This window comes from Ranitomeya variabilis, chromosome 1, assembly GCF_051348905.1.
Source record: "Ranitomeya variabilis isolate aRanVar5 chromosome 1, aRanVar5.hap1, whole genome shotgun sequence".
Classification (NCBI taxonomy): Eukaryota; Metazoa; Chordata; class Amphibia; order Anura; family Dendrobatidae; genus Ranitomeya; species Ranitomeya variabilis.
The window spans coordinates 401085963-401110110 of NC_135232.1; the positions used below are offsets into that span (position 1 = coordinate 401085963).

The 24148-nt window shown below is 41.7% G+C and overlaps 2 protein-coding genes across 10 annotated transcripts in view; one reads left to right on the forward strand and one right to left on the reverse strand.

Moving 5' to 3' along the window:
* The window catches only part of SPATA6L (spermatogenesis associated 6 like), a 94425-nt gene extending 79222 nt beyond the window's left edge, over window positions 1–15203 (reverse strand). For 4 of the 8 annotated variants that reach the window (XM_077249147.1, XM_077249141.1, XM_077249144.1 and 1 more), the window contains exons 1-4: window positions 14656–14774; window positions 2746–2872; window positions 2525–2662; window positions 182–230 (exon numbers count right to left, since the gene is read on the reverse strand). In XM_077249147.1, the coding sequence (XP_077105262.1) occupies window positions 182–230; window positions 2525–2662; window positions 2746–2784 (226 nt within the window). In that variant the 5' untranslated portion in view covers window positions 2785–2872; window positions 14656–14774. Of the gene's footprint in view, window positions 1–181; window positions 231–2524; window positions 2663–2745; window positions 2873–14655; window positions 14891–15092 lie in introns of those variants that run through there. The other 4 variants (XM_077249148.1, XM_077249142.1, XM_077249146.1 and 1 more) reach the window with 3 other exon arrangements.
* CDC37L1 (cell division cycle 37 like 1, HSP90 cochaperone) overlaps window positions 15045–24148 on the forward strand; it is a 33846-nt gene continuing 24742 nt past the window's right edge. Inside the window, exons 1-3 of one of the 2 annotated variants that reach the window (XM_077249149.1) lie at window positions 15045–15182; window positions 16336–16617; window positions 19334–19421. In XM_077249149.1, coding sequence (XP_077105264.1) covers window positions 16351–16617; window positions 19334–19421 — 355 coding nt within the window. In that variant the 5' untranslated portion in view covers window positions 15045–15182; window positions 16336–16350. The remainder of the gene's footprint in view (window positions 15183–16335; window positions 16618–19333; window positions 19422–24148) is intronic. The other variant, XM_077249150.1, reaches the window with a different exon arrangement.

Here is a 24148-nt window from a genome sequence, read left to right on the forward strand (position 1 = left end):
CGGACTTATGTACAGAAAATCATTTTTAGAACACATTGTGGCAACTACTGGAGCATTTAGATTCCGTTTACTAAACATAGAAAGTGAATGAAGATGAACGAAGGAGAGAAATAACAGGAAAGGGGTTGGAAATAAGTGAGGAACCTTCCTAATCCCAGCTCTTTCACACGTTCCCACTCACTCTGTAGTAATTCCACCACCGTTGCTGGGTCTACTGCCTTCTGAAAAATCTGAAAAGGAGAAGGAAGTAACTAAGTTATTCGTACTGATGAAATGGCGCCAGAAGGTAAAGAACAAGGAAGCTAAATAACGTTTTAACAAACTATTAGAAAAAGAAGGTAAAAATTCATCATAGCGGTCCTATCTGCTGGGGATCTTCATCTCAGATTTTACTCACTTCCTTGTATCTGTGTGAAAATGTCCAGTTTTGGTGTGGCTTTTGAGGGCAGCTACACTACGTATATTTTACGTGGTATGTAAAGGATGTTTGAAAATTTGGGACTCAAAGATTATCAGTATTGGCACTTTCTACTTTTAAAGAACACATTACAGATCTACTAGCCTACACAATGCTGTACACTTAAACCAGGCATCCCCCGAAGAAGTGTGGATGAAACACGCGTCGGGGTTGAGGGACGCGGCACGGACCTGCACCTTATCTAGTAAGTTATCCTCTTAGGGCTTTTTGCCCATGCCTATTTGTATCCATAGTCAGTGTTGATGGTATTAATCCAATCTACTACTTATCTCATCCAATGCTAGGTACTAGCACGAGGCTTTGCTGTCCCACCTGTTTATTCTAATCAGAGCACTATAATTCACAAGGGAGATTTTGCATTCAGCCCCTGGACTTCAAGTATCACTTTGTCTGCCTATATTCGTTGAATATACCCTTCTCTGCACATGCACTTTATAATTTATGAATTGGTCTGTTCATGAATATATGCATTCTATACATTTTCAGATTAACTTTTATTTATTTTTTAAAATTCATCATCATTGTCTTTGCTATAGACGTTTAACAGGGTCCCTAGCTGGATGCGTCCCTTGCATTTGAGGCATCTTTTTATTTAAACTTTTGAATGTAATAATTGTAATAATAAAGATTGTCAAGTAATTTTTCTACATTATTGTTTTTTTGTGCTTTTTCTGATCATCTTACATTCCTCTCCAGATGGAGTGACCTGGTGTCTCGGACTGGTTTATATGTATTGATAGCACAATTTCATTTGGATCATTTCCTATTGATTCTACAATGCTGTACACTGCAGAGCAGTGACATGGACTCTAAGCTAAAATCTCCAGCATGCCAAACAACTATCACATTTGTATTCTTCTCCTCATATGGGCCAAAGGGACCTTTTAGGCTCCTGGATCCGGGTGCAGATGCAAGCACTATAATTACGACCCTGGTACACAGTCCCTCCTACCACAACAGGCTCTTCATGGCCAGTAAGCAAGGTCAGAATCAGGTGCCTACGTGTGGTGGCACCTACAGGGTCCTGACGCCAAAAAGCATCAATATATTGTCTGCTCTGTTACATATATCCTGTTGTCACGGGGGTACTGGGTAGACTACAGCTGATTACTCGGGCCCCTGCAATATCCCTCAAACTAGGGAAACCCTGTCTGTCCCTCTCCCAGAGTTTACACTGAAGGTGTGCATGTCTGGGCCGCCAGGCCTGACCCTGAGTCCTGTTTCAGTACTAAGCTGAAACCTCCACCCGCCACCCAGTGATAAGACCTCTCACCAAAACCTACAGAAAGCACAGACAGGGAAAACTAAAAAACGCACCACGCCGCAGACACACAGGAAAACACTATAATGTGCACAGGGCAAAACAAATACAAATATAGGAAGGAGAAATATAACGAAGGATAATACACCACCAGATACGATATTTCCTCTCCTAGACCACCACTCCAGACCGAGATCACCAGGCACAAGACACAAGCTATAATCGGCGACGCCCAAAGCCCAGCAAAACTATTTAAAGGCAATGGGCGTGACTAAGCCTCCAACCCGAGTACCAGCCAGATTTACCCCGGACAATTTGGATCAATCTAGCCGGCGCCACTGAGCATATAGTGGACGAATGAGGAATTACCGGTCTGTCGTACGCCCTAGTGTGAACAGCGTCCGACATGACACCTGTATGCAGGATCCCGACTGATCTAGGGTCAGGACCCTCACTTTAGGGTTTCATTTATGGGATTGGTGTCTGAGTTAGAGTACTGATTCATTTAGGGGTCTTGAGATGTCTGATGTATGTGGTCTATTTTCATCTGGGGGTCTGACACCTGGGGTTCTAATTCAGTTTGCAATATGGTCACTGAACGAATTCCATGCCTGAATTACTTATTTTTTGCATTTTTTCTCTTTCAAAAAAAGAAAACATTTAGTAGGGGGTTTCATAAGAGAAACATTTTTCCAGTTTCCTCATGCTAAAAAGGTTGAAAACTAGGAACTAAACTAGTTGGTGATAGCTGATACCATGAAACATAAAAATGACATCCTTCTCACCTTTTCAAACCTCATTTTTTCATGAAACAGAAGTGGGAACATGGCAGGAAGGCATCTTGTCTCCTTAAATTGGCCCAATATACCAACATTGAGAAATACGTTGTCTTTATCGGGCAAGAAGACTCCGGGGCATGTGACCTACAAAGGAAACAGATGAGATGTACATTTGTCATGGTTATTACATGATCTTAGATACAGTGCATAACTGTACAATCACTTACTGCATGGACCTGCAGCTCCACCACAACCTTCAACGGCATGTTCCTAGAAAAGAGGAGCAACAACGCTCTACACTATTAGATGGGATGACACGGCACTGACATCAAAGAGACATTAAACTCCAGGGATCTGGAAAAAAACGAACATAACAAATACATTCATTATAATATAATATATAATATACAGTATATCTTAAATAACTACTTTTACATCTACAGTATATACAGTTGTGCTCAAAAGTTTACATACCCTGGCAGAATTTTTGCTTTCTTGGCCTTTTTTCAGAGAATATGAATTATAACACCAAAACTTTTTCTCCACTCATGGTTAGCGGTTGGGTGAAGCCATTTATTGTCAAACTACTGTGGTTTCTCTTTTTAAATCATAATGACAACCCAAACCATCCAAATGACCCTGATCAAAAGTTCACATACCCTGGTGATTTTGGCCTAACATGCACAGAAGTTGACACAAATGGGTGTGAATGGCTACTAAAGGTAACATCCTCACCTGTGACCTGTTTGCTTATAATCAGTGTGTGTGCATAAAAGCTGAGTGAGTTTCTGGGATCCAGACTGACTCTTGCATCTTTCATCCAGCTACTGACATTTCTGGATTGTGAGTCATGGGGAAAGCAAAAGAACTGCCAACGGATCTATGGGAAAAGGAAGTTGAACTGTATAAACCAGGAAAGGGATAAAAAAAAATCCAAGGAATTGATAATGCCAGTCAGCAGCATTCAAACTGTGAATAACAAATGGAAAATCAGGGGCTCTGTAAAAACAAAACCACAGTCATGTAGACCAATAATGTCGTCCACAACTGCCAGGAAAATTGTAAGGGATGCAAAGAAAAACCCACAAATAACATCAGCTAAAATACAGGACTCTCTGAAAACTAGCGGTGTGGCTGTTTCAAGATGCACAATAAGGAGGTACTTGAAGAAAAATTGGCTGCATGGTCGAGTCGCCAGAAGAAAGCCATTACTGAACAAATGCCACAAAATATCTCGCCTACAATATGAAAAACAGCACAGACAAGCCTCAAAACTTCTGTAACGAGGTAATTTGGAGTGATGAGACAAAAATTTAACTTTTTGGCTACAACCATAAATGTCATGGATGAATTTGGAGAGAGATCAACAAGGCCGATGATGAAAAGAACACCATTCCTACTGTAAAGCACGGAGGTGGATCCCTGATGTTTTGGGGATGTGTGAGCTACAAACGCACAGGAAACTTGGACAAAGTTGAAGGAAATATGAATGCAGCATGTTATCAGCAATCAGCAAATACTGTAGGCAAATTTGCACTCATCAGCCCGGAAGATGCACATGGGACGTACTTGGACGTTCCAACATGACAACAATCCAAAATACAAGGCCAAGTCGACCTGTCATTGACTACAGCAGAACAAAGTGAATTTTCTGGAGTGGCCATTTCAATCTCCTGACCTCAATATCATTGAGCCACTCTGGGGAGATCTCAAGCGCGCAGTTCATGCTAGACAGCCCAGGAATTTACAGGAACTGGAGGCTTTTTGCCAAAAAGAGTGGGCAGCTTTACCACCTGAGAAAATAAAGCACCTCATCCACAACTAACACAAAAGCTGTCATTGATGTTAGAGGGGGCAATACACGGTATTAAGGTATGGGATATGTAAACTTTTGATCAGGGTAATTTGGATGTTTTATGTTGTCATTATGATTTAAAAAGAGAAAACACAGTAGTTTGACAATAAATGGCTTCACCCAACCACTAACAATGAGTGGAGAAAAAGTTTTGGTGTTATCATTCATATTCTCTGAAAAAAGGACAAGAAAGCAAAAATTCTGCCGGGGTTGTACTTTTGAAAACAACTGCATAGTTAGGTCCAGAAATATTTTACCTATATAGTGACCGAATCTTTATGATTTGGGATCTTGATGACCCTAATTTTAATTTACAATGAAACAACTGAGATGTAATTGAAGTGTAGACTTTCAGATTCAATAAGAAGGGGTTGAACAAAAATATCCTGTGAAACGTTGAGGAATTGCAACCATTTTTTTCTACAAAGCCTCCTTATCTCAGGGGCTCAAAAGTAATTGGACAAATTAACTTTACCTAAATAAAATGTTAATTTTTAATACTTTGCAAAGAATTATTTGCAGGCAAAGACTGCCTGAAGTCTGGAAGATATGGACATCACCAAACGCTGGGTTTCGTCCTATGTAATGCTTTGCCAAGCCTTTACTGCAGCTGACTTCAGTCATTTGTTTGTGGGTTTTTCTGCCTTAAGTTTTGTCTTAAGCATGTGAAATGCTGCTCAATGGGGTTGAGATCTGGTGACTGACTTGGCCATTGCTGAATATTCTATTTGCCTTAAAAACTCATCGGTTGCTTTCTCAGTATTTTTTGGGTCATTGTCCATCTGTCCTGTGAAGGTCCGTCAAATCTATCTTGCCGCATTTGGTTGAATCTGAGTGGAACGTATTGTACTGTACAATTCAGAATTCATCCGGCTGCTTCTGTCTTCAGTCACATCATAATTGAACACTATTGACTCAGTGACACTGGAAGCCTTGCATGCCCATGCCATCACACTGCCTCCACCATGTTTTACAGAGGATGTGGCGTGCTTTGGATCATGAGCCATTCCAAGTCTTCCCCTTAATTTTATCTGTCCAAAGAATACTTTTCCAGAACTGGACTGGTTTCTTTAAAACATTTTTTTGCAAAGTCTAATCTGATCTTTCTATTTTTAAGGCTAATTGATAGTTTGCACCTTGTGGTGAATCCTCTGGAGTTGCTCTCATGAGGTCTTCTCTTCTTTCTGGGAAGTGCTCTTCACTTGGGTGGATGTTATGAAGGAGTTTTTCTTCACCATGGATTCTGCTATAATCCACCACTGTTGTCTTCCGTGGACATCCAAGCTTTTTTGAGTTTCCAAGCATACAAGACCGTTCTTTTTTGGCGGAATGTACCACACTGTTGATTTGGCCACTTCTAACATTTCTGCTGTTTCTCTGATGGATTTCTTCTTTTTTTAGCCTAATGATGGTCTGTTTCTCTTCTATTGAGAGCTCACTTGACGACATGTTGTGGGTTCGCAGCAACAGCTTCCAAATGCAAATTGCACACCTGGAATCAGCTTCAGACATATTACCTGCTTAATTGATGATGGATTAATGAAGAAATAGCTCTTGCAGCCAATTGAAGAGCTTTTGAAATAACTGTCCAATTACCTCTGATCCCTTTAAAAAGAGGCAGCTACGTATTAACCCTTTCTCGGTCGTGTCCCTGCCTTTGATGCTGGCTCTGGCACTGAGCCCTCCTCTTCCCCACACTTAATGGCTAATTTATTCAGGCATCAAGTGCCTCTAACAGCAGTGGGGAGGTCAGAGATCCACCCATGGCTGTTAACTAGTTAAATGCTGCTGTCAATCACTGACAGCAGCATTTAAGATGTGCCGTCTGGAAGTGCATCACAAGTCCTGCCCATTGGCACCCGTCACGTGATCGCAGGGCGCCAATGGATTGTCATGACAGCCGGGGTCTTCACAGGAGATCGTGACTTTTGCTATATTTTTGCTGAAGCTACTGTATGTAGAGCACAAGCGATCAGAGATTGCAGCTTAAGTCTTCTAAAGGGACTATTAAATCCCTGTTTAATCCCTTCAAGACACAGCCCTTTTAGTTCTCAGAGCCATAACTTTTAAATTTTTCCGTCAATATGGCAATGTGAGGGCTTGTTTTTTTGCGGGATAAGTTGTACTTTTGAAACACATCATTGGTTTTACCATATCGTGTACTCGAAAATGGGGAAAAAATTCCAAGTGTGGTGAAGTGCAATTTCACAACTATTGTTTTAACTTTTTTTTTTACGTGTTCACCAAATGCTAAAACTGACCTACCATTATGATTCTCCAGGTCATTACGAGTTTGTAGACACTAAACATGTCTAGGTTATTTTTTATTTAAATGGTAAAAAAAAATCCAAGGTTTGTTAAAAAAAAACCAAAACAAATTGCGTCACTTTCCGAGACCCGCAGTGTCTCCATTTTTTGTGATCTGGAGCTGGGTGAGGACTTATATTTTGTGCGCCGAACTGACGTTTTTAATGATGCTATTTTGGTGTGGATACGATCTTTTGATCGCCCGTTACTGCATTTTAATGCAATGTTGTGGCGACATAGTGCGCCAGCGCATGCGCAGTAATGCTTTTCGACTTTTCCCGCAGTTGGGCAAAGCATACTGCGCGTGCGCGAGGCAAGATTGCATTGCGGACGTACGAACTATGGAGGACACCTACTCAAATTCCCGAAAATATTGCGAACAGTGGGGAAGGATGGAGTGGAGGAAAAAAGAAGACGAAACACCGCCCATCAGACCGGACACGGGACATTTACATAGCCCGCCAATTTGAGGTGACAGATTCCCTTTAAATCACCTTCCTTTTGCCCTATTAAGAATAAGACAAAATATAAAAAATAAATAAAAATACACATATTTGGCATTGCTGCATTCAAAAATGTTCCATCTATCAAATTATAAAGTAAATTAATCCGATCGGTAAATGGCGTAGTGAGAAAAAAACTAAAAACGCCAAAGTTACTTTTTTTGATCATCGCAACATTGCAATAAATTGCAAGAAGAGGTGATCAAAACATCACAATTACCCCAAAATGGTATCAGTAAAAACATCAGATCACGCTGCAAATAATATGCCCTCACCCAGCCCCAGATCATGAAAAATGTAACGCTACAAGTCTTGGAAAATCATGACAAATGTAAAAAAAAAATTCAAATTTTTTTTCACCACTTAAATAAAAAACAACCTATACATGTTTGGTATCTTCATACTTGTACTGATCTGGGAAATCATAATGTCAGGTCAGTTTTACCATATGGTGAACAATGTAAATTTAAAAAAAAAAAAAAAATTATTGTGGAATCGCTTTTTTGCAATTTCACTGCAATTGAAATTGTTTTCCCCATTTTCCAGTACACTATATGGTAAAATCAATGGTGTTATTCAAAAGTACAACTCATCCTGCAAAAAAACAAGCCCTCATAGGGCTATATTGCAAATTTAAAAAAGTTATGGCTCTGGGAAGAAAGAAACAAAAACGTAAAATCGAATCGCCCCAGGGTGAAGGGGTTAAAGGGCTGTAATTCTGAAACCTTTACTCCAATTAGGATATGAATAACTCTCATTAAAGCTTAGAGTCTGTACTGCACTATAAGCCCATTTTGATTATATCCCTGTATTTTGAATATATTTTGGTAAACAGCTAAAATGCCAAAACTTGTGTCACTGCCCATATATTTCTGGACCTAATTGTAAGTGTGTGCGAGATATCTATTTACCGTATGTATGTATGTAAATATGTGTGTGTGTGTGTGTGTGTGTAGACTTGGACTGGCCCACAGGACAACAGGAAAATCCCCTGGTGGGCCCCCATTGCAAGCATGGGCCCCAACCCTCTTATATGAGCAGTGCTTGACATAATATACTGGAATCACTATGTACAGACCAAGCATCTTATTCACTTAATAATCTACCTAGTTTATTGTTATAGAAATACTGTATATGTTTGTGTATATGGATGTGAATATGTGTGATTATATATATATGTGTGTGTATATATTTACATATGTGGGTGCATATAATCATTCATAGATACAAATGAATGAATAAGCTAGTCATTGATGAATGAATATCTATTCATTAGACAGACGATTAGATAGATAGATAATAGTTGATTAGATAGATAGATAACACTGGTCTACAAAAAAAATAAAAAATGTTCTGGATGGACTTTAAGAACAGTTTTAGACTAATTTGAGGATGCTGAATTCAAATCTGATCTTATAATTTCTCTATCACATCACGCTTTTGTGCTATAGGTATATAGCCCATTTTCATGAATTACATGATAAATATTAGTGTTTGAAAAGTGCCGGTTTATATGGTTCACTAAGGTAAATTTAGTTTAATTTGGGTGGTTAATTTGTGTTGATTTGAAAATGGTTAACTTTCTTTTGGGTCTGCAAGGAGGGTACACAAAACACCCTTGTTTTCTGTGCTACTGGGACAGTAGAGCTACAGCAGAGCATTGGGTGAAAACTGAATGGCCTCAGCGACAGAGTTTGGCGTCTGGAGATAAGAATGTCATCCATGATCCTCTAGTGGATAGGAAGAATATTGTCTTTCCTCCCATACACATAAAACTTGGATTGATGAAGCAGTTCGTCAAAGCTCTCAATCACAGTGGAGAATGCTTTAACTATACACAGTATGTTCAACTTTTCCTGGTCTTAGTGAAGAGAAGAAAAAGGCTGGAACATTTGATGGACCTCAGGCTTGAGAAAGGTCTGTACCCCGGACTGAAACGTCGCCACATGGGCTATTAAAGAACCCTTTGTAACTTTGGACTTGGTGTGCTGCCTCAACTTTTTTGATATTAGATAGATAATAGATAGATATATAGATATATGGATAGATAGATAGATGACAAATAGATATTAGATAGATAGATAGATAGATAGATAGATAGATAGATAGATAGATAGATAGATAATTAAGAGACCACTGCAAAATGTTCTGTTTGTCAGATTTTTCAGTTCTTCTTTGTTTGATGGCTTGTGACTATCCATCTTACTCTTGATTACATTCCAGAGGTTTTTAATGGGGTTCAGGTCTGGAGATTGGGCTGGCCATGACAGGGATTTGATGCGGTGGTCCTTCATCCACAGCTTGATTGACCTAGTTGTGTGGCATGGCGCATTGTCCTGCTGGAGAAACAGCCCTCAGAGTTGGGGAACATTGCCTGAGCAGAAGGAACCAACTCTATTTCTAGGATAACCTTGAATGCGGCTTGATTCATATGTCCTTCGCAAAGAACAACCTGCCCAATTCCAGCCTTGCTGAAGCATCCCCAGATCACCACCAATCCTCCACCAAATTTCACAGTGGGTGCAAGACTCTGTCGCTTGTATGCCTCTCCAGGTCTCCGTCTAACCATTAGACGACCAGGTGTTGGGCAAAGCTGAAAATTAGGCTAATCAGAGAAGATTACCTTACTCCAGTTCTTGGTCCAATCCTTATGGTCTTTGGCAAACTTCAGCCTGGCTCTCTTTTGTGTCTCATTGATGAAAGGCTTTTTTCTAGCTTTACATGACTTGAGTCCTGCCTTCTAGGAGCCTGTTACGAACTGTTCTTGCTGTGCACTTCACCCCAGCTGCCATTTGCCATTCCTTTTGTGGTCACTTGATGTCATCCTGCGGTTGTTGTGTGACATTCGAATAAGATGACGGTCATCCCGGTCAGTGTAGAGTCATTTTCGCCCTCTGCCGGTCTGTAGCTTTGTTGTCCCAATGTCTGCTGCTTGACCTTGTTGTAATGGACTTGTAATAATTATAGGGGATAACTCAGGAGACTCTTTGTGTGGAACAAGACAACTACAGGACACAGTTTTATAAGTGGTAAAGTCTATATTATCACACGGTGATTCAAACAGGTGCAGAGAGAAACTCAAGTCCACAACACTTGGTGCAAATATCAAATGCAGCTCAGCAGACTATAGGAAACTTTAGAGGAAAATGCAATCACGCAGAAAGTCTATGAAGCACAATTATTCTTGAGGATACTTGACACGAATAAGTCCTTGCTTAGTCCAAAACACAGATAGATATGCTTATAAGGCAGTTCAAACAATATCTTAGCTCAACCAGGGAGGTCTCGGTAACAGTCTCAGGTTCTTGCAAAGCAGCAACAGCTTACATGTCCAGCAAATGCAGATGGAAGTAAACACGAGCAGCAGATGAAGGAGGATTACTGGAACTGGTGTATGCAGCAGGAACTCAGAGCAGAGTAGCAGGATAACACCCACAGGTTCACAGGTATATAGCCAGGGAGTCACCAGAGGTCAGGAGCTGGATGCAAGGCAGAATACTCTAGCACAGACTGAAGGCTGGGGTGGAGTTTTATAGCAGGAAGACACAGTGCACGAGACCAAAGACGCCATCTTGGAAAAGGGCAGTAATGCAAAAAAAGGTAATAAAAAATGTTCAGAGTCCTGGCAGGACTGCCATCTTAGAAATTTTAAGGATGGAGGCAACATGACGCTCACTGTGTCCCTCTGCTAGTAAAGCCAGAATTGAGATCTTCTTTTCCTCACTCAAGACTTTTCTTTTCAACTCCTTTGGCATGGTTAAAAGTTATTTTTTTCATTTCTATTACTTTTGGGATATTACTAGCACTTGTTTTGCCATCCAACTTGTCCTATTGCGAGAGGATTGTTAACACCACAGCAGTGTTTTTTATACTTTCCTTCCTTAAATAAGATTTAGTTCAGGTGATCACCTAATCAGAAGCACATTAAGTAGAATGAGGTGTACTCTGGTTGGAATTCAACGGACACTGGAATGGAAGGGCTGTTAGACATGGAGAGAAGCTAATTTTTATAAAACTGTGCAGTGGTCTCTTACTTTTTGCCAGAGCTGTAGATAGATAATAGATAGATAGATAGATAGATAGATAGATAGATAGATAGATAGATAGATAGATGATCTACTATATAATTATCTAAGGGTCACTTCCGTCTTTCTGTCTGTCTTTCTGTCTGTCTGTCTGGCACGGAAATCCCAAGTCGCTGATTGGTCGCGGCCAGCTGGCTATGACCAATCAGCGACGGGCACAGTCCGGCCGCGAAATGGCCGCTCCCTACTCCCCTGCACTCAGTGCCCCCTCCATACTCCCCTCCAGTCAGCGCCCGCCACCCACATAGCGTTGTAGAAGTCCGTTAAACCGACTGTGTAACGCAGTCTGTTAATGCTGCTATTAACCCTATGTGACGAACTTTCTACTATTGATGCTGCCTATGCCTATGCGTACTATTCTCACCTTCCAGCGCCTTTCCCGTTCCTCACGACGCTCCGGGCCAAGCATTGCGGTCTCGCGAGATGATGACGTAGCGCTCTCGCAAGACCGTAATGCATTCTTGGGACCGGAGAGTCGCGAGGAGCATCGCTAAACGCCTCGCCTGGATCCGGGGGCCGCCGGAGGGCGAGTATATATCTATTTTTTATTTTAATTTTTTTTTTCTTAACAGGGATATGGTGCCCACACTGCTATATAGTACTTGGGCTGTGTTATATACTGCGTGGACTGTGCTATATATTACATGGGCAGTGTTATATACTACGTGGGCAGTGTCATATACTGCGTGGGCTGTGTTATATACTATGTGGGCAGTGTTATATACTACGTGGGCAGTGTTATATACTACATGGGCTGTGTTATATACTGCGTGGGCAGTGTTATATACTGCGTGGACTGTGCTATATACTATGTGGGCAGTGTTATATACTACGTGGGCAGTGTTATATACTACGTGGGCAGTGTTATATACTGCGTGGGCTATGTTACATATTACGTGGGCTGTGCTATATATTACGTGGGCTGTGTTATATACTACGCAGCTGTGCTATATACTACGTGGGCAGTGTTATATACTAAGTGGCTGCTATATACTAAGCGGCTGCTATATACTACGTGGCTATGCTATATACTATGTAGCTGTGCTATATACTACGTGGCTGTCTGTGTTACGTGGGCTGTGTTATATACTGCATGGGCTGTGCTATATACTGTGTGGGCTGTGCTATATACTACATGGCTGTGTTATATACTACGTGGCTGCTATATATTACGTGGGCTGTGTTATATACTACGTGGCTGTTATATACTACGTGGCTGTGTTATATACTACGTGGCTGTGTTATATACTACGTGGCTGCTATATACTACGTGGCTGCTATATACTACATGGCTGTGCTATATACTATGTGGCTGTGCTATATACTACGTGGGCTGTGTTATATACTACATGGCTGTGCTATATACTACATGACTGTGCTATATACTACGTGGGATGTGCTATATACTACGTGGCTGCTATATACTACATGGCTCCTATATACTACTGTACGTGGCTGTGCTATACACTACGTGGCTGTCTGTGCTCCGTGGGCTGTGCTGTATACTATGTGGCTGCTATATACACACATACATATTCTAGAATACCCGATGCGTTAGAATCGGGCCACCATCTAGTATATAATAGATAGATAATAGATCGATATACAGATATAGATATTAGCTAGATAGATGATAGATAATAGATAGATGATAGATAGATATTAGATATAAAGAAAATAGATAGATATATAGATGATAGATAATAGATACATAGCTATTAGATAGATAATAGATAAATCTTAGATAGATACATAGGTATTAGATAGATGATAGATAATAGATAGATATTAGATACATAGACAGATAGATCGATAGATAAACAGAAAAAGATAGCTACATATTAGATATATATTAGATAGATAGATGATAGATAGATAATAGATAGATGATAGATATAAGATAGATAATAGATAGATATTAGATAGATAGATGATAGATAAAAAGAGAAAGATAGATAGCTATTAGATAGATGATAGATATTAAATAGATAATAGATAGATGATAGATAACAGATATATATTAGATAGATAGATAGATCGATAGATAGAAATTAGACAGATAACAGATAGATGCCAGATAGATAGATATTAGATAGATAATAAATAGATGATAAATAATAGATAGACATTAGATAAATAATAGATAGATATAAGAGATAATAGATAGATATTAGAGAGATAGATGATAAACAGAGAAAGAAAGATAGATAGCTATTATATAGATAATAGATAGACAGATCGATAGACAGATCGGTAGAGAGATATTAGATATATAGATAGACATTGCATAGATAGATTTTAGATAGATAGATATTAGATAAATGGATAGATAGGTAATAGATAGATCATAGATAGATGATAAATAGAAAGATATTAGAGATAGCTAGACAGATAGATTATAGATAGATAAACAGAGAAAGATAGATAGATATTAGATAGATAGATAGATAGATAGATAGATAGATAGATAGATATGGGATGGATAGATAGATATGGGATAGATAGATAGAAAGATAGATAGATAGATAGATAGATAGATAGATAGATAGATAGATAGATATTAGATAGATATACAGTATAGATGATAGATAGATCGATAAACAGAGATAGATAGATAGATATTAGATAAACAGATAAATATTAGATAGATATTAGATAGATAAATATTAGATAAATGGATAGATATTAGATAGACAGACAGATGATAGATAAACAGAGAAAGATAGATATTAGATAGATAATAGATATTAGATAAACATAAATAGATAGATATTAGATAGATATATAGATGATAGATCGATAAACATAGATAGATAGATAGATATTAGATAAACAGATAAATATTAGCTATATAGATAATAGATAAATATTAGATAAATGGATAGATAGATATTAGATAGACAGATAGATGATAGATAGATATTAGATAAACATGAATAAATAGATAGATATTAGATAGATATATAGATGATAGATAGATCAATAAACAGATAGATAGATATTAGATAAACAGATAAATATTAGATAGATAATAGATAGAAAGATAGATAAACAGAGATAGATAGATAGATACATAGATAGATATTAGAAATATAGATATTAGATAGATAGAAAGATAGATAGATAGATAGATAAGAGATAGATATTAGATAGATAAATATTAGATAGATAATAGATAAATATTAGATAAATGGATAGATATTAGATAGACAGATAGATGATAGATAGATAAACAGAAAAAGATAGATAGATATTAGATAGATATGAGATAGATTGCAGAGAGATAGATATCAGAGAGAGATAGATAGATATGAGAGAGATAGATATTAGATAGATAAATGAGATAGGTAGATACATATGAGATAGATAGATAGATAATATACGAACATAATACAATACACGCAGGATTAGTGGATCTTCCCTGCAGCTTCCCACTCGCACAGAGGCGTCGCGTCTCCATGGAAACCCAAACACTAACTTACAAGCAACTGCTCTGTCGTCATCATTCAGCACAGCCGCACGTGCTCCCGTCGCACTTGCAGTGACGTACACTGAGGACGCCATCTTGGTTGAGGCAGAGGTAACCGGTATGATTGCGTCTAGATTGGAGTTGATTTTTTGAGGATCTCACCATAGCCACTCCGATGTAGACGCTTCAGTGCTGAGCTGACTAGATCGGAGGTGATTTTTTGTGGACCTCATTTTACCAACCCCGCTGGAGACGCTTCAGTGCTGAGGTGAATACATCGGAGTTGCTGGAGCGAGGACCTCGGATACTCCCCTCAGTGGACTGCAGGCCCCGCCCCTTCCGGTGACATCATTACCTCAAAAAGATCGCTGCCGTCCGGGTGTGCGCGCCCTGCTGTCCGGGTGTGTGTGTGCCCTGCCTTCTCATGTTGTTTTCTTGCTAGCAGGTAAGTGAGGACTCATTGAGCGGACACTTCCCGACACCTCGGATACTTGTATGTGAGAGAAGCGGCACAATCCCTGCGCCCTCCTCTGCAGCCTTCACCAGCGTGCTTTTCTAGCTGTGTGGGCTAGAGCGCTGGTGAGCAGTCACATTGCTAATCAGCAGCATGGAGTCAGTGAGAACACGTGTAATAACAGACATAGCTGGGTGTGAAGAGCTAACTACGTCTGTGACGGCAGGGGCCTGATCTGTGGCTGAGATCCCTGGTGCTGCATGCACATACAGCGCCACTCCTGCCAACGGCTGTGTTTGGTATTACACCTTACCGTTATCAAGTGAGCAGAGCTGAGGTGCAACACCAGCCACATCCTATAGGCACGGGGGGAGGTAAAAAGTAGCCCTACCAATACAGTCAGCCCTTGGTGCTCCATACTGGGTCCTGGCTGCAGTGGTGACCAGTATCTGCCAGATTGTCTAGCTGTGCATCAAGATGGGACCAGTAGTGATGAACCGCAGTGTCCGGTACTCTGTGAGCTCCAGGATTGCGTCTTATGATGTCAAGCCTATTCTTCCCTGGCTAATCTGTACTGTATCGGGGATGATGGCGATGGAACAAGTGTCTAATCTGCGCTCATGAAGGTGTTGTGTGCTTATTGGTACTGTGCGTAGGTGGTCCGCACTGCGTCTGTGGCCACTATCGGGTGCATATGCTCAGTAGGGATATGCCCAACAGTGGGCACTGTCAGAATGGCATCCGTCCACCGTAAGGACCTACCCCGCTATACTTTATGGTGGCCCTCTATAGCACATCACAACTGCACTGTCAGCCCCTGTGTGTGAACTGTCCCGAGTAAAAGGCTGGAAAAGCCCCCAGTATTTATTATAGCCTGGTGCACAGACTTCTGCTCAAGAGAAACCTTACTTTCTGCTCAGTGATTGATGGCTATATGTGCAGGTACACCGTGTCTGTCAGTCGCTGACAACAGGGAGCGCCCAATTATAAGTTCCCCTGACTGATCACCTTGTGTCCTCTATGATTCCTTATGGTACGCCGACATATGTGGTGCTTGCTTGGGGAATTTGGAGCTAGAATTGTAGTTTCTGCTTAGTTCCTGGCTAGTCGCTTTGCGCAATGAATATATATCTTTCTCTCCCAGGATAATCTAGGTGGCATGGACAATCCCTGCCAGCCGCCATACGAGGGTGCCCGGAGCTCCATGGCATGCATGTGGAGCTTGGCAGAGGCTCAACAAAAGCTGACCAGTTTGGCACTTCATAATTCGGAGTCTATAGACCAAGAACATGCCAAGGCTCAGGCCGAGGTGTCCGAACTGCAGCGAAGCGAGCAAGAGTGGAAACAGAAAGAAGCCGCTCTGCCACTGGGTGAGAACTGGGGAATGTCCTCTTCGGATGCCTTTAGTCAAGATGTTTTTAATAAGGTACTGTAACCTGTTACTAAGTATTAAATATGCCAGCATGAGAAGCCATCTTGTAAAGAAATCCCCGTCACTAGCCCACGGCTTCACTCTGTGTAGCTGTCCCAGTCAGGGTTTACCTCACTGTGGGACAAAACCTCACTTTTCTGTATTATCCCAGGATAAACACAGGTATGTAGCTTCAACTAAATATCTGTGTCTTAGGCTACTTTCACACTAGCATCGGTGCGGGGCCGTCGCCATGCGTCGGCCCAACGTACCGACTCATGCTGTGAAATAAAAGCACGACGGGGGCAGCGGATGCAGTTTTTCAACGCATCCGCTGCCCCATTGTAATGTCCGGGGAGGAGCGGGCAGAGTTTCGGTCGCGCATGCGCCGTCGAAAATAGCGGACACGATGCACAAAAAAAGTTACATGTAACGTTTTTTTGTGCCGACGGTCCGCCAAACCCCGACGCATCCATCACACGACGGATGCGACGTGTGGCCATACGTCACAATGTGTCGCTAATGCAAGCCAATGGAGAAAAAACGCATCCTGCGGGCAACTTTGCAGGATACGTTTTTTCTCCAAAACGACGCATTGCGATGGACAGCAAGCGACGCCAGTGTGCTAGAATGGAAGCCTATGGGTGCCGGATCTGGTAAATGACGTATTCCGTTTTTTTTAAACTGGGCATGCTCCAAAAATGTTTATTTTTTTTATTTTTTTTTTAATCCAATAATCAAGATATGCTAGCCGGATCCGTCGAGAAAAACGGATCCGTCGCATCAGTTTTTCACATTCTGCGCCGGATCCGGTTTTTCCAACATTCGCCGGATTGTGCCTGATGCAAAAAACCTGATGTGTGAAAGTAGCCTTATACGCTAGTGCAGGGATCAGCACTCCTTCGTGGGAAACTACGACTCCCAGCGTGCCATAGTAGCTTGCAGCTGTCAGATTGCTTGGAGTTGTAATTTTACAACAGCTGGAGTGCCGAAGGTTGCTGATCCTTGCTCAAGGGTAACTACTAGTGATGACTGAGTATACTCGTTGCTCGGGTGGTCTCCGAGTATTTGTGACTGCTTGGAGATTGTTTTCCGCGCAGCAGCTAGATGATTTGCGACTGTTAGACAGTTTGATTACATGTGGGAATTCCCTAATAACCAGGCAACCCCCACATGTACTCAGGCTGGCTACTAGCTGTAAATCATTCAGCTGGGGCGATAAACACTAATAAATACTTCTAGTTCACCCGAGCGTGCTTGGGGGGAAAACCTGAGCAACGAGTATACTCACTCATTACTAGTAACTACATTAGATGCACCAAGACTTCACAGTAGTATGAGGCTACTTTCACACTAGCGTTAACTGCAATCCGCCACAATGCGTCGTTTTGCCGAAAAAACGCATCCTGCAAAAGTGCTTGCAGGATGCGTTTTTTCAGCATTGACTAACATTTGCGACGCATTGCCACACGTCGCAACCATCGTGCGACGGTTGCACCGTGCTGTGGCGGACCGTCGGGACCAAAAAACGTTACATGTAATGTTTTTTGCTCCCGACGGTCCGCTTTTTCCGACCGCGCATTCCGCCCCCACCTCCCCGCACCTCACAATGGGGCAGCGGATGCGCTGGAAAAATGCATCCACTGCCCCCGTTGTGCGGCGGAGACAGCGCTAGCGTCGGGGACCTCAGCCCGACGTACTGTGACGGGCCGAGCCCGACGCTAGTGTGAAAGAAACCTTAGAAAGTCAGTGAAACCTTACACCACACACCCACTAAGGCCACGTTCACACGTTCAGTATTTGGTCAGTATTTTACCTCAGTCAGAAAGCCAAATCAGGAAGTGGGTGATAAATACAGGAGTGGTGCATATGTTTCTATTATACTTTTCCTCTGATTGTTCCTCTCCTGGTTCTGACTTACAAATACTGAGGTAAAAAATGCACCAAATACTGAACGTGTGCACGTGGTCTTAGAGTATGTGCACACGACACATTTAGAACATTGGTACACCCACAGAGGTTTTCCTATGTGAAGACGCTTCAGGACAAAGCTGGTGGCCTTTTTCCTGAAGCAGCTGCGCTGGTGGTTTTGCCTTCATTTTTGGCAGTGACTCCAGTGGTGCCTTCTTTTATTATGTAGCTTCCCAGCCGAAGCCATATGAAGACTGAATGTACCACTTTATAGTTTCCAAACCCTGAAGTGGTTAAAAGAAGTAACCAAAGGATGAACATATGCCCCGCCAATGTCATTTTGTACATTGCTGTGCGTTATGTTTCTTTTTTGTCATGCCTTTGATGCACTTTTCCAAGTGGGTTCCAGGCAGAAACCGCCTGAAATGGACATTGGCCTTGATTCATAAAGACAGGCATTTTTCACGCGTTCTTGATGATGTGGTGGGGTGGAGGGCAAGACCTCTGATTCATTAAGAAGCGCACCCCCTTTAATAAATTGGGTGAGGCGCGAAGTGGTGTCCCTGCTGAAGTAAGATTTGCGGTGGAGTAAATACCGCCGCTCATCTTGAATTTGATTGGAGTCACCACACTGCAGCTTCACCAACTATGTTGCAGCGGATCTAGTAAAAGGTCCCATGTAGTGCTAAATGTGTGTATTCCCAATGCTTTGCATCGTTTGAATGCATCTCTAGGGGTAACAAGATGCCCCGCACTGGTCATTCATTTTTATTTTTTTTTGTATATATGGTAAACATATGCTCCTTTTCTATTTCCGCAGAGCTTTATCAATCAGGCTAAAAACCAAGAAGATAAAGACGAATCACTGTCCTTTATACAGAAATATGAAATAAAAATTCGACATTTCGGTATGTGGAATTATTGTATCATTTTATGTTGCTTCTTGTACAGTAATACATGGCATTTATTTATAGCAGAGAAGTCATAGAAAGATATACTTACTGTATTTACACCTTAATCCCTAAAATATTTAATCTTACTCATTTATGTAGCGCTGTTAATTCCGCAGCACTTGACAGACATCATCACGTCTGTCCCTATTGGGGCTCACAATTTGGATTTTCTATCAGTATGTCTTTGAAGTATAGGAGGAAACCCATACAAACTCCCTGCAGATGTTGTCCTTGGTGGGATCTGAACCAGGACACCAGCACTGCAAGGCTTCAGTGCTAGCCACTGAGCCAGCATGCTGCCTAGATAAGTATGCTGCTCATAAAAATAAAGGAAACACTAAAATACAACATCCTAGATATCATTGAATGAAATATTCCAGTTGCAAATCTATCTTCATTAAATAGTGGAATGTGTTGAGAACAATAACACTTAAAAATGATCAATGTAAACCAAAATTAATATCTCATGGAGGTCTGGATTTGGAATGATACTCAAAATCAAAGTGGTAAATCAAATTACAGGCTAATCCAACTTCAGTGGAAATGTCTCAAGACAAGGAAATTATGCTCAGTAGTGAGTGTCCTCCACGTGCCTGTATGATCTTCCTACCATGCCTGGGCATAGTCCTAATTAGGGTATGTTCCCACGGTCAGTAAATGCTGCGGGTTGGGCGCTGCATACATCCACAGTGTCCAACCCGCAGCTGCCAGATGTTACAGCATAGTGAATGGGATTTGAAGAAATCCCATCCCCACTATGCATGCACGGACGCCTCCGGCAACCCTGCGGACACGAACATGTGGCGCGACTTTCGAGACCGCAGCATGTCAATTTATCTTGCGGAGACGCTCAGTCTCCCAAGATAAATGTCCCTATACAATGTATTGGGTGCGGTGATTCCACATGATTCAATGAACACATGCGTAATCGCCTGCATTCAAAAGCTGGCAGCGCTTTGGACGGAGCGGACATGTGCTGTGTCCAATGTGCTGCCAGTTCCTGACCGTGGGAACATACAGTCAGGTGGCTGATATTCTGAGGGATCTCCTCCCAGACCTGGATTAAAGCATCAGTCAACTCCTGGACAGTCTGTGGTGCAACGAGGCGTTGGTAGATGGAACAAGACTTGATGTGCTCGATTGGATTCAGGTCTGGGGAACAGGCAGGCCAATTCATAGCATCAATGCCTTCATCATCCAGCAACTGCTGACAAACTTCAGCCACATGAGGCCTAGCATTGTCATGCATCAGTAGGAACCCAGGGCCTACTGCACCTGCATATGGTCTCACAATGGGTGTGAGGATCTCATTCCGGTAATTAATAGCAGTCAGGGTACCTCTGGCTAGCACATGGAGGGCTGTGCGGCCCTCCAAAGAAATGTTTTCCATCACCATTACTGACCCACTGCCAAACTGGTCATGCTGAAGGATGTTGCAGGCAGCAGAACATTCTCTGTGGCTTCTCCAGACTCTGTCACTTCTGTCACGTGCTCATTTTGAATCTGTTCTTATCTGTGAAAAGCACAGGATGCCAATGTCAAATCTGCCAATCTTGGAGTTCTCTGGCAAATGCCAGTCACCCTGCATGGTGTTGGGCTATAAGCAGATCCCTCACTTGTGTATGTCGGGCCCTCGTACCACCCTCATGGAGTCTGTTTCTAACAGTTGGAGCAGACACATGGGTGTTAGTGCTCTGCTGGAGGTCATTTTTCAGGGCTCTGGCACTGCTCCTCCTGTTCCTCCTTGCACAAAGGCAGCAGTAGCAGTCCTGTTGCTGGGCTGTTGCTCTCCTACGGCCACCTCCACATCTACTGGTGTACTAGCCTGTCTCATGGTATCTGCTCCATGCTCTGCATACTGTGCTGACAGACACAGCTACCCTTCTCACCACAGCTCACATTGATGTGCCATCCTGGATGAGCTGCACTACCTGAGCAACGTCTGAGGGTTGTAGACACCACCTCATGCTACTGTGCAGTACCTCTAGGGGTGGGAGCAATGAAAAATGGAAAAGTGACCAAAACAGCAGCCAAAAAGGATGAGAACAGAAATGGTTTGTGGTCACCCCCTGCAAAACCACTCCTTTATAGGGGTTGTCTTGCTAGTTGCCTATTACTTCTACCTGTTGTCTGTGCCATTTGCACAACAGCAGGAGAAATTGATTTACAATCAGTGTTGCTTCATAACTGGACAGGTTGACTTCACTGAAGTGTGACTGACTTGGAGTTACATTGTGTTGCTTAAGTGTTCCCTTTTTACTTTTTTTAACACTGTATATACAGTTGCAATCAGAAGTATTCAGCCCCTATTGCAAATTGGGTTTATTAGTAAAATTTACAAACTGTACGATGTTTGAACAAGCCAGTGAAGCAAGAACATAAAAAGAAAAAACTAATATAAGATGTTTGTTTTTTTTGTTTTGTTTTTTTCAAATTGAACACAAAATACCACTTTAACCCCTTCATGACCCAGCCTATTTTGACCTTAATGACCTGGCCATTTTTTGCAATTCTGACCAGTGTCCCTTTATGAGGTAATAACTCAGGAACGCTTCAACGGATCCTAGCGGTTCTGAGATTGTTTTTTTGTGACATATTGGGCTTCATGTTAGTGGTAAATTTAGGTCGATAATTTCTGTGATTATTTGTGAAAAAAAACGGAAATTTGGCGAAAATTTTGAAAATTTCGCAATTTTCACATTTAGAATTTTTATTCTGTTAAACCAGAGAGTTATGTGACACAAAATAGTTAATAAATACAATTTCCCACATGTCTACTTTACATCAGCACAATTTTGGAAACAAAATTTTTTTTTTTGCTAGGAAGTTATAAGGGTTAAAATTTGACCAGTGATTTCTCATTTTTACAACAAAATTTACAAAACCATTTTTTTTTAGGGACCACCTCACATTTGAAGTCAGTTTGAGGGTTCTATATGGCTGAAAATACCCAAAAATGACACCATTCTAAAAACTGCACCCCTCAAGGTGCTCAAAACCACATTCAAGAAGTTTATTAACCCTTCAGGTGTTTCACAGCAGCAGAAGCAACATGGAAGTAAAAAATGAACATTTAACTTTTTAGTCACAAAAATGATCTTTTGGCAACAATTTTTTATTTTCCCAAGGGTAAAAGGAGAAACTGGACCCCAAAAGTTATTGTACAATTTGTCCTGAGTACGCTGATACCTCATATGTGGGGGTTAACCACTGTTTGGGGGCAGGGCTTGGAAGGGAAGGGGCGCCATTTGACTTTTTTAATGAAAAATTGGCTCCAATCTTTAGCAGACACCATGTCGCGTTTGGAGAGCCCCCATGTGCCTAAACATTGGAGCTCCCCCACAAGTGACCCCATTTTGGAAACTAGACGCCCCAAGGAACATATCTAGATGCATAGTGAGCACTTTAAATCCCCAGGTGCTTCAGAAATTGATCTGTAAAAATGAAAAAGTACTTTTTTTTTTTTCCACAAAAAATTTCTTTTAGCCTCAATTTTTTCATTTTTACATGGGCAACAGGATAAAATGGATCCTAAAATTTGTTGGGCAATTTCTCCTGAGTACGCCGATACCTCACATGTGGGGGTAAACCACTGTTTGGGCGCATGGCAAGGCTCGGAAGGGAAGGCGCGCCATTTGACTTTTTGAATGGAAAATTAGCTCCAATCGTTAGCGGACACCATGTCGCATTTGGAGAGCCCACGTGTGCCTAAACATTGGAGCTCCCCCACAAGTGATCCCATTTTGGAAACTAGACGCCCCAAGGAACTTATCTAGATGCATAGTGAGCACTTTAAACCCCCAGGTGCTTCACAGAAGTTTATAACGCAGAGCCGTGAAAATAAAAAATAATTTTTCTTTCCTCAAAAATGATTTTTTTTTTAGCCCGCAATTTTTTATTTTCCCAAGGGTTACAGGAGAAATTTGACCCCAACAGTTGTTGTCCCGTTTTTCCTGAGTACGCTGGTACCCCATATGTGGGGGTAAACCACTGTTTGGGCACACATCGGGACTCGGAAGGGAGAGAGCACCATTTTACTTTTTCAGCGCAAGATTGGCTGGAATTAATGGTGGCGCCATGTCGCGTTTGGAGACCCCCTGATGTGCCTAAACAGTGGAAACCCCTCAATTCTAACTCGAACCCTAACCCCAACACAACCCTAACCCCAACACACCCCTAACCCTAGTCTTAACCCTAATTCCAACCCTAAGGCTATGTGCCCACGTTGCGAATTTGTGTGCGGATTTTTCGCACAGTTTTTGAAAAATCTGCAGGTAAAACGCTAATATATTCCGCAGTGCTTTACAGTTTTGCACACATTCTCATCACTGTCCCCAATGGGGCTCACAATCTAAGTTCCCTATCAGTAGGTCTTTGGAATGTGGGAGGAAACCGGAGTACCCGGAGGAAACCCATGCAAACACGGGGAGAACCCAGGACTCCAGCGCTGCAAGGCTGCAGTGCTATCCACTGAGCCACCGTGCTGCCCCTACTGTAGTTCCAAATGTATTCAACTCCTTCATGACAAGCATCTTTACAACTTAATAGACCATCTGTTTGGTTGTTATAACCCGCTGCACACATGATGCATAGCTAGGCGCTAACTTCTAGCAGCATTTTTTTTACAAATCTTAGCCCATTTCTGTGTAATCAGTAGCCATAACTGTACTAATATGCTTGGG